Raw genomic sequence first — 16,457 nt, 5'->3', positions numbered from 1 at the left:
TCATAAAACTGAATTCATATACCGCCACTGCAGTATCAAACATCAATCAACTGTAAGAACTGTATGAAATCCCTGACTGATTACAAACGAGGCAAACACTCCCTATGATTCCTTCAGCACCGGCCGTCACTAAGCGCTGCCCGTGAGCAGTCTCAGGTAGACGTCACATGACAGAGGACCACCAGGAAGCAGCAGGACAGCACTTACCTGAGATACTTTTCACCTGGAATCCTAAATAAGATAAAATCCCCACATAGCCCGGGTCTGTTCTCCGCCACAGAATGCACAATAATGCGAGAGAAAATGTTCTCCCACTGTTTTCTGGATACACATTGGCACCGCTCAGCTCTCAGTCAGTGTAATCACGGTAAGTCGGAATAAGTGGCCCTTAGAGAGAGATGTTCCGTGCGGTACCAGGGAGTCCATGGCCGTAACAGTGGAGTTATATAAAAGCACCTTGAGCCCTCAGGAGAATGGGATAATCATGTCAGGCATCGGTCTCCACCTCTCTCAGCATGTACTCAACCACCTTACGCTAACAGCAACCTGAACTCTTCATTTCATAGTATACACATATACGTATATATATACACACAAAGACACACATATGATGAATGAATATATATATATATATATATATATATATATATATATATATATGTGTGTGTGTACATACAAGCACAGCACTGACCATTAAAGATGAAGAGGGACTATAGCAGGTGATGAAAAGTTAAACGTGTGATTGACAATATCATATATTGTTTCATATGGAGTTTGAAACAGTGCTACCAAAACGGTTTATCGTAAATGTATTGGATAATTGTGAATACAGTGTAATAATGATAATAATCAAAAGTTGTTCAAAAATACATTTATTGTTTTTTTTCTGACATCTGACATAATTCAGTTAACATTTTGTTTGGCAAATCAGAAAATGTGTGTTTATTTCAATGTTTTCCCTTTGACCTATATATTTGTGGTTGATTTTTCCACGATTATTTAGTTGTAAAATAAAGAATTGAAACTGTGTCTGCAGACCACTGAAATATCTATACTTGCGAGGACCATGATAATAGATGGGACGTTGATACAAAAAAATGTTGGGTGATTCAAAAGATTAGATTTAAGTAGTTTTCCAGCTGCTCATCAGACTTCTATCAGCTAAATGCAAAGTTAAAAAATGCCCATCAGCATCTACATTGTAAATAAATGCAAAAATATGTAAATAAATGCAAAAATAATAATGAATATCAGCATTAGCTTAAATTATTTTTTCATACGGTAAGCAGTTCAACTCTGCGATCCCGATTAATCTGCTTGTGTAGAAACAGGTCAGGAAACATTTGACTAAACTGACTTGAGAGTGTGATACATATTTCCCAGATTTGACTGTGATTTCCCTATGGCAGTGCTTCCCCCAAACTCTATGTGTTTACTGTAACTGGCCACGTGAATAGACTACAGAGGCCAAACCATGGTTAAAGGCTTGGGCAGAGCAGTGCTGAGGACAAGAGACAGCAGCAGTAGAAGAGAGTTGTCAGCGCAGGGAGTTGTGAGGAGGAGGAAGAGGAAGAGACTTTGCTCCGGGGGCTACAGAGGGTTGGCGTGGGCCTGGAGTCACGCCTCACTTCTGGAGGAGACACAATCATGCCCTGAATCTGTGACAGAAAGAGAGAGAGAGAGGAAAGAAGGGAGAGAGAGAGGGAAGAAGGGAGAGAGAGAGAAAGAGAGAGAGAGGGAAGAAGAGAAAGCGAAGAAGGGAAGCAGAGTAGTATATTTTACAGTGTCAATGTGTTCATCATTTCATCAAGACTGACCTAAATATATGCAGATGCCAAAGATCGTATCAGTCACTATACCATGGGACTTCAACTGATGAAGTATCGATATGTAGTGGGAATGGAGCTTTGCAGGGTCACATTCCATCACAATAGGGTGTGAAACCGAAACAATCCAACAACAAATGTGTGGTGAATGTGTTGACTGGTGGTGGAAAAGAGTTGTAATATGTCTCTGAATTGTTCATTGCCCAAAACAGATGATTTACAGTACTCAATGCCTTTATGATTGAATTATCTTTTCAAAATTGAGAAAAACAAACAGGAAATCTCTGTATGTCTGAGAGTATGTGAGTGTGTGTGTGTGAGTGTGTGTGTGTGTGTGTGTGTGTGTGTGTGTGTGTGTGTGTGTGTGTGTGTGTGTGTGTGTGTGTGTGTGTGTGTGTGTGTGTGTGTGTGTGAGCCAGGCCACATCAAAGGGTGAGCAGCAACATAATCCTCTGATTGTGAGCACACCTGACCTCACAGGAAATTAATGGGGTTTAGCATTTCTGATGGAGAGATATGAAACTCTGACTTTAATCAAGTATGTCTGTGTGTTAATCATATGCCTTTGTAAGCTGAAACATGACTTTTCTGTTTCTGTATATCTTTGACTGCTGATGTTTCTAACTCTGTGTATGTGTTTAAAAGTAAGCTAGGGCTGATGAGAGATAATGCTCTGATTGTGAGCACACCTGACCTCACAAGAAATGAATGGCGTTTAGCATAGGTTTCAGACATTATGTGTTAAAATGATTTATTTCGTAAGTTCTTTTACTTATTCTATTGGTCCACCAACCAACAGATTAGACTGCATGTAGAGTCTATGCTCTCTAATGGTGGACAGATTGGACTGCATGTAAAGTCTACCCACCGACCACTCGTCCTGACCCCACTTGGAGCAGCGCACATTCATAGGCAGCTGCAGCACCACCTCGTTGAAGGCCTTCCCTCTTTTCTTCGACCATCTGAACTTGTCCATGGCCTCAGTGAACGAGAGGTTGCTGTATCTCTTCGGACTCTTGATGACAAATGGCCAAGTCCTGAAATGGGAACAGGAACACAGCTTACCTAGGTTCCATCGTTTACTCGTTTCGTACATACGGCGTACAACAGAAAATATATATGTGCAGCTTTTGATGCAGCAGCAGTAGCAGCAGCAAACAAAGAAACGCCCTGAAAGAGGGAAAGGACTAACCTACTAATGCACATTCATTTTGTTTCGTACATACGATGAACGTATGAACATTGATGAACATGTTGTATGTGCAACTGTTGATGTACTATCCGCAGAAGAAACTGGCCTGAGAACAGTTTCTACACAAACATGTAATAAGACTGATTTATTTGTATGCAGTAATTATCCATAATGGATAAGTATGTGACAAATAATAATAAAATGTTTTGTGTTTAGAAAGTGAGGTCTACAACTAATATTTCAGTGATGTGTGTGTGTGAGAGAGAAAGTGTGTGTGTGTGTGTGTGTGTGTTTGTGGGTGTGTGTGTGCGTGTGTGCGTGCGTGCGTGCTAGCGTGTGTGTGTGAGACAACACTTAGTCGGAAAAAAAGACCATGTGCTTTGACTGAAAATGGCGCTAGATCCTCCATGACATTATAGGTATCTTTTGTGTGTGTGTGTGTGTGTGCTTCTGTTTTCATGCACTAGTGTGTGTGTGCTTGTAGTGAGGTGAAAAAAGGGGCTTTGTAACTAAATCTGTTTAGAGTGGCCTTGCCTGACCTTCTACAAATCCCCTTCATTCCTTTCAGTGAGCACAAAAGAAGCTGAGCTTTCTTGGCGCAGCGAGTGAACCAGCAGACCAGATACGACCCTTCAGCACAGACACAGACCCCATCAGCACAGACACAGACCCCCATCAGCACAGACACAGGCCCCCATCAGCTCAGGCACAGACACCCATCAGCACAGACACAGACCCCCATCAGCACAGACACAGACCCCCATCAGCACAGGCACAGGCCCCCCTCAGCACAGACACAGACCCCCATCAGCTCAGACACAGGACCCCATCAGAGAAACTGCCCATCAGCACAGACACAGACCCCCATCAGCTCAGACACAGGACCCCATCAGAGAAACTGCCCATCAGCACAGACACAGACCCCCATCAGCACAGACACAGACCCCCCTTCAGTGTGTGTGTGTGTGTGTGTGTGTGCATTGAGAGACAGATAGAGAGAGTGAATAGTTATTTGAGCCGTTGGAGCAAAATTAACTGAACCTCCTACACTATTCAGAAAACAATGCCGTATTCAAAATGCCATAAATTCAATATGTATGTCTCATTCTTCCTCCTTTCATTCTGTTTTTGGTCTGGCAGAATACAGTTTAGCTTGAATGAATTCAACATGGCCTTGATTACGGCTTTCATAAATATGAGCGCCTATACTATAGAGATGTTAAGCCTGTTGTGTCCCCTGGCAGTCCAAATTCTTTAGTGCTTTTATTACCACTGACTCATTTTACGAGGACAAACAACTCGAGCAACTTAAACGAAACAAGACGATACATTCAGCCACAGTGGCCTATAGCACAACACTGAGTTTACGTAACACACAGCTGAGACACACACTTGGCAAGCTTTTCAGGACCAGCGTGTTCCAGAAGAGATGATATACTCTATTGAAACAAGTACAAGACGTCTAGTTTGAAAAGAAAAGAAAAAACATTGTACGACATTGTACATCTTTCAAAGACATTATCTTATTTTCTTTTACAATCATCCATGACTATGCAAATGATGTCAGCTTTACCGAATGTATCAGGCTGCTGGTTTTGGAGTAATTCAAGGTGACACAATGACCCCAGAATAATGACAGGTCAGAGATGCTAAAGTGCTACAAGTGAGTGTACTCGATGATACTGTGTCAAAAAAGCTGGTCAACCCCTATGTTTCAGTGTAGGACAGTTTTACATGCTAGCATGATACAGTTATTTGGTGCTAACCTTCCAACTGGTGCTGATCAGATGTACAGCTCCTTTATACTTCTTCTACTATTCACAATGTCCCAACAGATAAAAAGGAACTATGCATGAAACTGTTGCCTTACACAATATCACCCATGAAACGTTTGGTCTGGATTTACCATTGTGTCTTACTCACTGTGGGACAGTGGTCTGTGTGACAGTGGTCTGTGGGACACATCACTCCTAAGCGCTGCTACTTACCTGACGGGCAGCTGGATCTCTTTGACTCCAATGAACTTTAGCTGTCCGTTGATCTCTGGCAGGCTCTCGCACCTGGCCAGGTTTATCCTGGGGTAGTACAGCAGATAGGACAGACACATCTCATCTCTGGTGCTCAAGCCCCCCTGCACAAACACACGCATGGGACACATGCTAACACAGTTAGCGACTCCATAGCTACGCTATCTGCAGCCACAATGAACAGATTTTAGATTTTTAAATACATAAAGGTACACTGATAGATAGAAACAAACATATGTGTCTTCATATAATGTATTCCTATCAACAGTACAGTATCTTTTCAGGAGTGTTCATGGTTTACTTTTATACTGACATTAAGTGGGTTTTATATCGCATTACCTAGTAAAAAACTATGTAGTTCTTTGGTAGGAGCTAATGTGACACACTTTGGAGTCCTCAGTAATAGACAGCTGTGAGATCTGAAGCCTTAAACCAAACTCTGAATGCAAGCGGTCAGCTTTGTTTGATGAGAGGCGAGAGGCTTCCGTAACCAATGGAAACAAACAAAGAACATTAAACAGACTGACACAAGTCTGGGCTTATCACATGCCATATTGAAACACACCAAACGTTTGTGTTTACAGTAAGTGTGGCTTTGCTTTGTGACTCATCACAAGATTTAACTCTGTGGCTCAAATCAAAAGCCCCATTCATCGCCACTCCTTTCAGTCAAGTTATGAATTATGAGGTTTTTATTCATTCGTCTTAGTCAAATGATGTTTGCTGTTGCGGAAAGCATTATTGTCCTTAATATCTAACAGGCTCCGTATGAAATCACCGCCTCCACTGCAGCGGCCTTGAACTCATGTTGACCTCATTTCTCTCAGCTCACTGAGCGATATAACAACATATTTTCTGTCTGTTGCGTTTCCAGAATCGCATTTATTAAACTGGCGTTGCACTTTATGAAGCTAAAAAAAAAAGTGTCTGCAGAAGGCGAACTCTAGGTTCTTTTTTGGCGGCGACTGGCTTCAGTAACTCGTTCGTTTGAAGTGTCTGTGAGAGCGAGTGCCAGTAGCTGCAAACTGCTTTATAAGCACACACACACACACACACACACACACACACACACACACACTCACACACCACACACAGACACACACACAAACACAGACACACACACACACACACACACACACACAAACACACACACAGTCATCCATCTGGGTTCCCAGGGCTCTGTGTTTGCAGACAGATTGTTCAGCCAAGAACAGACAGGCGTTTTAACACATATGTCTGAAAGGATCGGCCGAGAAGCTGGCCTCTTGGCTGGCCTCCACAGGGGCTGCGAGGTCTCACTACATGTGCGCTTCATGCTGTACTTCCAGAAGGAACCTGTGTAGGTGTTTTATGTTATAATTCAACTGTGTTGATCTTTCGTGTTGTTACGTGAAACAAACGGTTCAATTACAATCTTTGTCAAGTGTTGTAATAACCAGGGGTGCTTAAGCAGTGAATGATGTCTGATAGCATCTAGTAGGTAGTCAAAAATACAACCATGGAGTTGGTGTATATCAACAAACAGCCAGTTTGTTAAGTGTTTCACACAAACATTTGCTGAATGAATATACAATTAAGACTACCTGAAGGAAACACATGAAGACTACACACAATAACTTAATATCATGTAGGGATGAAGCAAATAATGTAATGCTAGTGAGAATGGCTGCCAGTACAGATTTCACTCACCCATGTCATATTAACTCTGCCCTTTGTGTTGTACTTGCACTCTGTAATTAGGTTATCACCCTGCAAAGAGGAGAAAAAAATCAAAACAAACATTACTTTTGTGAAAACAAAAACACGAAGGTATTTATCCTTCTTGTTGGGACACTTCTGCTGTGGTAAGGTAACCCATAATATCTTTTCCACAATTGCACAAAAGTAGGGCACTGATGCGGTCTAAATAATACTTTCTCTAGTATTAGGGTCTACCCTCAAACGTCAATGTAGAACCACTGAAAGGCTAAAGTAGTAAATACATATCAGCCCATTATTTGAATTATTTGGCTCAAAATAGTGTTTCATCTCCGTCTCATTACTTGGGTTGTGCTGGGGTCGGGGCATAATATGGTTTTTGGCTTGGCTTTTTTTAGCCAAAAAAAAAATCTGAAAAAGAGATTGTGAATAAATGTCTTTGAACCTATCCCTGTAGACCATCGATCATCCCTACATATGGTGCGTCTCACTTCTGTAGTCTTTGGTTTTAATGAAAACAGTTCATTTGTGAAACTTTGCATAGGACCTGTAGGGTCGGCCAGTTTGAAAAAAATAAATGGCCATGCCCTTTCAACTCTGCCTTCTGTCAACTTTTTTATGCTTTTTTTATGATGTTGTCCTCCAGTTAATGCCAAACACGTGAGGTGTGTTTCGGTGTAAATCGTTAAATCCTACTTGAGCACCTGCCAGACATTTCACCCCACTGACTGCGATGGGATCATTTTAAAATATATATTTTCGACTGATGAATACAAGCATGAGTCCGATCTCAACAGCGCAATGATGTTCACAGCGACACTGAAAACTTTTGTCTCAGACACTTTGCATTGTTTCCTGGTGGCAGCCTGAGCCATGGGAGTGTCAGATTGAGCTATGGTGCTTGGCTCCGACATAGCTGTTTGCTGCTGTAGTCATTTTTAGGGGTATTATTATTTCAGAAGGAGTGGCAACATGCTGTGGCTTGTGAGTAAACCTCTAGTCATGTCTTTCTGTCTCTCCTGCTCTCTCTCTCTCTCTCTTTCCTGCTCTGTCTCTCTCTCCTGCTCTCTCTCTCTCTCTCTCTCTCTCTCTCCTGCTCTGTCTCTCTCTCTTATTGTTGCCTCCAGCCTTTCCTTTTACAAGACTGACCTTTAAAAACAGTACACCAAATGAACGCAAAAAAAAAGGAAAAAAAAGAAGCAACTCTGTTCCAAGTAAATGAGAAGCAGGTTGCTACCATTTCAAACGTCTTAGTAATTATACACACACACACACACACACACACACACACACACACACACACACACACCTCCTCCCTCCCTGTACAGATGATCCTCCCTGTCTGTAAGACATTTCAACATTTGTCTTCTCAAAATCAGCGGAAGGTGACAGCAGGCCGGTACCCACAGGCAGAAGCAGCCTCTCCTTGCTCAGGGGCAAGAATTCCTGGAAGTTGAAGTCAAACTCGTCGTCATACGCCAGGGGCTTCAGCTCCTCGTGGTCCCGGAAGTGACGCGTCCGAATGGCGCGGCCGGCAAGGTGAGCGTGGAGGAGGACGGCAAACACCTGGACACCACTGGGCATCTCATGCTCCAGGGACTGGAATAAGAAGGAGATTACAGGGGGAAATTAAACACATGTTTCAACTGCTACTACTACTACCACTACTACTACTACTACTACTGCTACTGCTACTGCTACTGCTACTGCTACTGCTACTACTATAACTACTACTACTACTACTACTGCTAATGCTACTGCTACTGCGGTAGTAACGGTAGTAGTTGCAGCAGTAGTAGTAATACACCCACCAAGTTACAATACTACAAACTGTAAACAATACAACTAAGAGTATGTGCAACATTAGGATTTGTAAGTCTGAGTGTTTGTACCTCTTGCAGGCATTCTCTGGTGCAGTGTCCCTCAGACACGTAGTCCTGCATGCCGGGGGGCAGCATGTGGTACAGACTAACCCACACCCCCGTCTCGATCACCCCTGCGTCGTACTGCCTCAGCTTTGGCGTGTAGAACAGACGCAGACCAGAGCTGTCCAGCAATCCTGAGAGTTACGGGAAATATGTTACCAGTAGTGTAGTGAGGCTATTATATGTATATTTATATATATTTATACACTGCATCCTCGTTCAAATCAAATCGCCCTTACCATTATGAACTAACACATGCTAACATTCATTCATAACTTTCACAATGGTATTTTTGGTATGTATATCCGTCATATGTCGTACGTCTACAAAATGACAGAATTTGTCCTCACAGTACCTTGTTGTAGTGTGGGGTTATCATAGTGGACTTCCATCAGGACGTAAACTGGGTCTATAGAAGTTCCGATGGAGAGACCGACGTGGGATGGATATGAAAATCCCTGCAGAATAAAGAGCAAACCAAAGGAGAAAAAAACAAAACAAATGTTATTATCTCATGAGTGAATAATTCCCTCATCTCCTACCTTTCCCCTCCATTGGCAAAACCATGGAGCACAAGATGGTATGTGATGAAAAAGTATTTCGAAACACTGCTAATGACTTAAGAATGTATTAATCAAGTGCCTTGTATTAATAATGACCTTGTATGAATTATGTGCTTATGTAAGCAGGAACATGGCTTTTCTGTGTTTCTGTGGAGTCCTGAGGTAACTTGAGTAAATTTTCACCTAACAGTATTACGGATTACAAACCTCACCACCGATTGCCCAGGCGAAGACAACAGTCTCACAAGTAATGAAGGAATCTGGCATATTTGGATGGAAACACTCATGTCCTCTCTTCAGGTCAGTCTCGTCCAGGCTGCTATCGCACTGGTACAATAAAATGTGGTGGACCAGGTTTTCGTGGCCTCTCTGAATCAAAGGCTCGATCTGCCAGGCGGGAAGAGGAACAAGCATGAGCGCTAATAGAAAAATACACATATCAGTTGTTCTTATTGTCTCCAAGCCCCCCACTGATACACATAATATTACACACACGCACACACATGTGCACACATACACACGATCAGCACCACAATCGTTACATCCACAAGTTCTATTTTGATCCAGAGCAAGAAAACAAATGAGAGCGGAATGACAGAAAGAATAATAAAATAAATAAGAAACAGGATTTTACAACCCAAAAGGTTGGAAAGGGAAGTATTTTTCTTCTATCGTGTTTTTCACTATTTATTTTTTCATTTTATTGTTCTACTCAGTGGGTCTCCTGTTTGAACTGAAATCCCAAATAAAACCATCTCCCACTGAGTAACCTGTGACCTCGCAGTGAGAGGCTCTCTTCAGAAACATCAGGAAGTAGGACTACAACATAGCCTCTAACCATTAGATAAATATTTAAACATTCCTCCCTTTCACCCTCTTTATGATCTTGTTTTGATTGAGGGACCGTTATGTTTCGAGTTTAGATTCGATAGGACTATTTGTGAGGAAGCTTTATTTTTGTTGTTTTCCATGTTTTTTATTTGCATTTTACAAACACACTTGTGTATGAAGTCCGTGCAGCGTACCCCACCAGCTATTGCATTGCTTTTCTTTAACATTATTTTCTACATTTATACAGTTTCAATCAAAGTAAAATATATATACAATAAATTTAAACATATATACAATAAAGTTGTTTGATCAAAGCTCTTGTTTAAAACGGACCAAATCTGGCTGGATCAAATACGTTTTTATGGTTGGCTATGCATCGTTTGATTATTTGGATCGGTTCATGTTAGTTGCATGTCCGTTGTATTAGCAATCAGGCTAGCTGTCCTTCATCCCCAGATGGTTAGTTTAAGGTACTATGCTGCAAGAGCACCGCCATACTTAAATTGACCAGTGCTTGGGTGTTTAGGGTTCTTGTTCTGTTTTTTCCCCCTCAACCCCCCCTTGCTGTTCCTCCGCGCCCTGCCTGGGGGGCCGCCCCCCACTTAAGGAACCTTTTGGCTAGCGCAACTTTTGGGTGCCTTAAGGCAAATTTATGAGCGCAAAATAAACAATAGCACGCTGTGTAAATAATGGGATACTTAAAAGCAGAATCCAGTTCAACAATGCGGATGGCTGGTGAAACACATACATTCCGTAAATGGGCCATTCACTGATGTTAGACAGAACAGATTCCAAACACAGGGTTTCTTTCTCCTTCTCTCTTTCTTTCTCTCTTTCTCTTGGCCTGTCCGGTTACACTGTTCCTCTTTCATAAACACACACATACACACACATCCCACATCTGGTTAAAAAATGCCTAGATGCCAGCGCCAAAAGGAATTTGGCTGTTCCTGTTTTGTAGTTGTGACAATACTTTCTGGGTCTGAACACATTTTTTACAGATACAAAAAAAAAAACACTACCACAGCCACAGCCATGTTCCTTGCATTACAATAATAACAACATTTCCATATTTGGAGAGGGGTTACAATCTAAACCGTATATAGAACATGACGGTATCAGACTAGGCGACTACACATGTATTTTCCTGTCCCAATTAAGTGACCATTAAACACATGGTCCGACAAATGGGAGACACAGGCTGAATCAAACTTATTTCCGGCTGTTATGATGTAATGCATAACTGCCTGTGGTTCAGAGACGGTTTGAGACACTTTGCAACCAAGACAGCAGACACATGGACATACACATATAAAAAAATGGAGTTGGAGACACAGAGAGAGACACACAGAGAGAGAGAGAGAGAGAGAGAGAGAGAGAGGGACACCAGGGAACCTATTGGGAAAAAAGAAGGATCACCCTCACATTGACTCAATGATAGTCTTTCACTTATGAGAGTCTTTGGGGCTTTTTAGACAGCCTGTTCAAGGCTTGAATGTCGCGCTTTTATTCTGCCTCGCCGGTCTGTATAAATGGTCTGAACACGGAATGGGGGGGCATTGTTGTTTCCGTTTTTAAGCTGGCAGGGAAGGTAGTCACAGAGCCATATTGATAGCTGTTTAAAAGGGAGAGCCAGTATGGCGGGACAGGGGTGTGACTCAGCCTAGCAGCTAACCAAAAGGAAACAAGACTATGTGTTGTCAGAACAGGAATCCAACATGATAAGCATAAACGTGTTGTACATGATGCACAGCAACTCTGAACATAGCTATACACGGTTTGCAAGAGACTTTAATGCGTTCGAGCCAAATGTCAGCACAGTAATGCTGGGCATCATTAATTATGTACAACTTTTAGCTTGTTCACTTTCACACACTGCCTCTTCATACAGCTTCTCACACATTTAAAAAGGTTTTTAAACTCTTGTCGCCATATTGATTAATACGTCAAATTGATTAAATGATGCGCCTCACAGAAGCCAGGGTTTTTTTTTTCGTAGAGTTTCTGAGTCACCAGCTCTAGTACAATTTTCCGAGTTCGAAATATTCCAAGTTCTGAGTGGTCTCAAATGCGGCATTATAGACGCTAGGGTTAAAGGTCACGCGTCTGTTTCTGGAACGCCGGCATGCTATCTAAAAGCACACACTGGGGCGCTATTATGTTTGGTTCAGTGTAAAGATGCGAAGGCAGCATAATGAGGGGTCTTCTTAATGGCAGTAAAGCGGAATCTCTGTTTAAAAAGGGGCTTTTGTTTCGGACTGGGGATAGGGGTGCCATTGAGGATGGTGTGTGTGTGTGTGTATGTGTGTGTGTGTGTGTGTGTGTGTGTGTGTGTGTGTGTGTGTGTGTGTGTGTGTGTACGGGTAATGATTCAGTAGGCCCAGGACTGGACGGAGTCCTAGAACATGCCAGTGATAAAAGCTGAAGTAAATCTGTTCGGCTTGCCTGGTCAGTTTTGTCAGGGGGGCCCGCCCAGGACGTTTACTGTACCATCTACACATGAACCACACACACACACACACACACACACACACACACACACACACACACACACTCACCTTCACACATGAACCACAGCATAGAAAACAAATCTGATATCAAAACGATGTAATGATTACAGTGGATCTGTAGTCTGTTTTAGCTGTTCTGCGATTGTGTGTGTGGCTCTGGTACACGTCTGTCACTCGATCAAAGGGAAAGATGGAGGAGGACCAGTCTATCACTTTGCGGTGTGCCATTTCTTTTGGCAGCCGAAACACCTTTCATTCGCCTAATTAAATCAGATTTCAAAGCGTTTTTTTCTTCTTCAATGTTTTGTTTTGGAAGCTGCTTTAATTATGCTTTGTGAGCATGTAATTTAAACTAACTACAGGTGAGAATCAGATGACTGGGAGGACTGAGGGATTGAGATCACACATCTGAGGCTCCTGTATAATGACAGGGCGAGGCCGACAGGCCGACAAATCATTCGAATCAACAAAGGCCACTGGCTGGCTGGTGACTTCATGAATAGCCTTTGAACAAAACAAGTCTCATGTCTCACCAACTGTGAACATTACATGGGTTGTGTTGCTTCATATTTCACAAAACACCTGCTCTTGTGGACAGGTTAAAGTATTTATATGTGCAATAAACAACATATAGCACGTACAGTAGCACTGCATGGATTAAAACATCTGTAATGTAATGTATCTGTAAATGTATAGTTTATATTTATATTAAGATCAGTTTAATGGCATTGTTGGTTGACTTACTCTAATTATGTGATGCTTCTTCTGGACCTCTGGGATTTTAAATATCCGACACCAGTAAGTTGTGTCCTTTGAAGGCACAGGCACCTGTCTTAAAGAAACAGCAACAAAAAAAAAAATAGATATGGACAGAGATTCCAGTCATTCCCAAAAAGGTTGCTAAGAATCTCTGGGTAAAGTTCATTAAGTCATTCATTTTTCTTCCACTTGAACTACCTACTGGGGGAATATATAAGGGACTTGTGCTTTAACTGCCTACTGGGGGAATATATAAGGGTCTTGTGCTTTAACTGCCTACTGGGGGAATATATAAGGGGCTTGTGCTTCCCAAGGTGCTGACTTACGTGATCGTTTTGCAGGTCAAAAGACGCAGAGCCGAGGGGAGCAGCAGCACCACTTCCTGGATTTAGCAGTCGCAGACTCTTCCTCCCCCGGTTCACTCCGTGGTACATGGGCCCCGAGGGCCTCACGTCCTCCTCATGGTAGGCCCAGATCACGCGCACCGTGCTAGCCTGGGAAAAATGGGAACACACAGAAACACAGTGTATAATTCTCTCCAGAGCATTGGAGTACAGAGAGACACAGAGGCACTAGAGCTTTGAAGTACAGAGAGGCACAGAGGCTGTAGATCAAAGGTAAAACAAACATTAAAATCCCCCATTAAAAACAGGACTCTGTCACTCAGACCATATTTACATATAAGTTTCATGAGTAAATATTTTGGATATATAATGGATGTATTTGTAATTAGCAATTAGATAGAAAATGTAAAATAGATGGCAGTCAATGCATATTAATTACTTTACACACACAATTCAAGAGCATCCCCCAACCAAAGCCCATCACACATACCGATATATCTTTGTCGTTCGGATCACAAGTGATGAGGTCCCTGCTGAATGCCAGGACAGTGTGTGTGGCATTTTCCGTCCCATACACAAGCCTGTAGCTCTGCTCCGCGTCTCTGTGAACCTTTCTGCTGGGGTCAGCAAAATAATCCTGTTGAAAGCATGCAGGTAAAGCAGTGTACGTGTGACCTGTGCCAAGCCTTCCCCTAAAGACAGACGGTCACCGTTCATAAATAAGCAAACTGGAAGATGCCTGTTGAGTACGAAGTGGATGTTTGGTTTAATTTCTTGTGAAATCAACTTTACCGTTAAAGATGGGAGGCTTTCCATTTGTATATCTATAAAGTTGAGTCTCCGTTGGCGGAAATAGGTGAACAGTTTTTTTTTCCGATTTGATGGCTACTCTTTTTAGTTTGAGCTCTTTATTTGCACAGGGTTGACGGTGGTTTTCATCTCCGGAAGTGTGCAAATTAAATGTGCTAAATATAGAGCGCAGAGATGTAAAGTGGTGTCACTCTTCCCTTGAATCTTTGATGCTTAGCACAGCATAGGGATGCTCAGATCTAAGTCCAGGTCTACCACAGGGCAGTTTCCTGCTAAATAATGCAGGGATACAACTTCTCTTATAAACAAGATCTGAGTCTTTCACTATGCCAACAGCCTGAAACCTTTTCTGGTTTTGCGTTCAGCATTAAGAGTGAGATGTGCGATATATTGAGCAGCGATAAACAAAGATCATTCAGAACCTTTGGCCAAAAAGACCTGCATTATCATTATGACTACGCTGATGATGAAGGCATTTTGACACTACAAAGGCCCAATTGTGCTATATGCAGTAAAAAATGAATGTTCCCAATGAAAAAGGTGCTGACACACTGAGGAAAGTAACTGTACCTAAAATTGCCATAGACTATGAATCTCCTGTACCATCTGGCACTGTGGTGAATTCACTGAAAGCAGCCAAGAATACATATCTCCAGCTGTATGTGAAATCCTTTGCAGGTCTCTGTTGCACTTGAGAAAGTTAGCTTTGTCTCTTGGTCTACCCACCTGCCTAATGTTTTTTAAGGATGGTCGAACTAAATGCAGAAAATGATATGTAGTTTAATACATTTTAATACATATACATGTGATTAAAATATTCTAACTGTAGTATAAAAGAGAAAATCAATCTGGTATGTTATCTCATTTATTTGACACAGATCATTAATTTACTTCAGTAAGACTTGAAGCAGGTATAGGCTATTGATACAACTAGTAGTATTGAGGCCGGTCCATAAAGGCAAGGATACTATACCTGGAGGTAAGGTTTTCCATTGGACACGCCACCAATCACTATATCCGATAACGCCATCGCGCCATTAGAAGAGAACCCAAACCCTACGTATCCTGTAGTTTCAACCTCTAATTCAAAGGTTACTGTTGTATCGTCGAATTTCCATTTTATTCGGTATTTTCCATTCGCATCCAAAACGGCGGAATGTCTGTATCCACTCTCTTGGGAAAAAGTAAGACGGACTGTTGATAAAAAGAAAGCGCCGAGAAAAGCCAATTCCAACATTCTACTGTAATATTATAGAACGAAAAACATGAATCCAAACGGTGAGGAAAAGAAATTCAAATATCGCAGTTTCCAACTGCATGTGTGTTGTTTCCTAGTTTGCATTGGAAACTGATGATGAGCCCACCGCGGATATCCAGATCGGCAAGCGAGCCACTTTCCTTTTCCTCCCACAGAAACTGTCTAAACTTGTGTTCTCGCTCTTTGATCTGCTGAGGCACGTCCCACACGGCTCTCGTGGTCAATTTACCTCCATCCGTCTCCGTGTGAGTGGTTACCACCGTGTTATCGCCGTGTGATTAAGTTGATTGGTGCCAAGTTGTATGCAAAACTCTGGAAGAATGTTATGAGGGGCGACTGCTTAATATGTATGTGTGCTGTAAACAGCATGTACCTACATGACTGGGGCTCATTTGAAATTGTGCACCGTTCACACAGCCTGGCTCTTGTCAAACGGCTAAGCATGCAAAACAGCGGTATCTAGTTGCGCAACAACACTTTGGGTGACCTGTCATCACGCAGGTATCCCTCCTGAAGCATTCCAAACACACTGCCTGGAGTGAGAGGCAGTAGAGGACAGGGGAGATATCAATCAAAGCCGTTACCAGACAGCATGTGCTCACCACAGCTTGAGGTAAGGACTTGTTGGGGTCCACCTAATGCAGTCTGACCAAATCAAATCCAACAATGCTCCAAATTTAGAATTTTGAGAACCTATACCAGCTTAATATTGGA

General features: G+C 42.2%; 1 protein-coding gene across 1 annotated transcript; it reads right to left on the bottom strand.

The window, feature by feature from the left end:
* Positions 1-856: 856 nt before the first annotated feature.
* moxd1 (monooxygenase, DBH-like 1) lies at positions 857-16,158 on the bottom strand. The gene is made up of 12 exons (XM_031582033.2): positions 15,459-16,158; positions 14,166-14,312; positions 13,658-13,825; positions 13,317-13,400; positions 9,439-9,618; positions 9,024-9,126; positions 8,636-8,802; positions 8,151-8,342; positions 6,735-6,794; positions 5,007-5,149; positions 2,695-2,863; positions 857-1,658 (listed from the first exon to the last, which is right to left on the bottom strand). Exons 1-12 carry the CDS (start codon positions 15,720-15,722, stop codon positions 1,479-1,481), a joined length of 1,857 nt encoding a protein of 618 aa, XP_031437893.1. The 5' UTR covers positions 15,723-16,158; the 3' UTR covers positions 857-1,478.
* Positions 16,159-16,457: the final 299 nt, after the last annotated feature.

Source organism: Clupea harengus, chromosome 15, assembly GCF_900700415.2.
Source record: "Clupea harengus chromosome 15, Ch_v2.0.2, whole genome shotgun sequence".
NCBI lineage: Eukaryota > Metazoa > Chordata > Actinopteri > Clupeiformes > Clupeidae > Clupea > Clupea harengus.
This window is presented reverse-complemented; position numbering and strand designations above follow the sequence as displayed.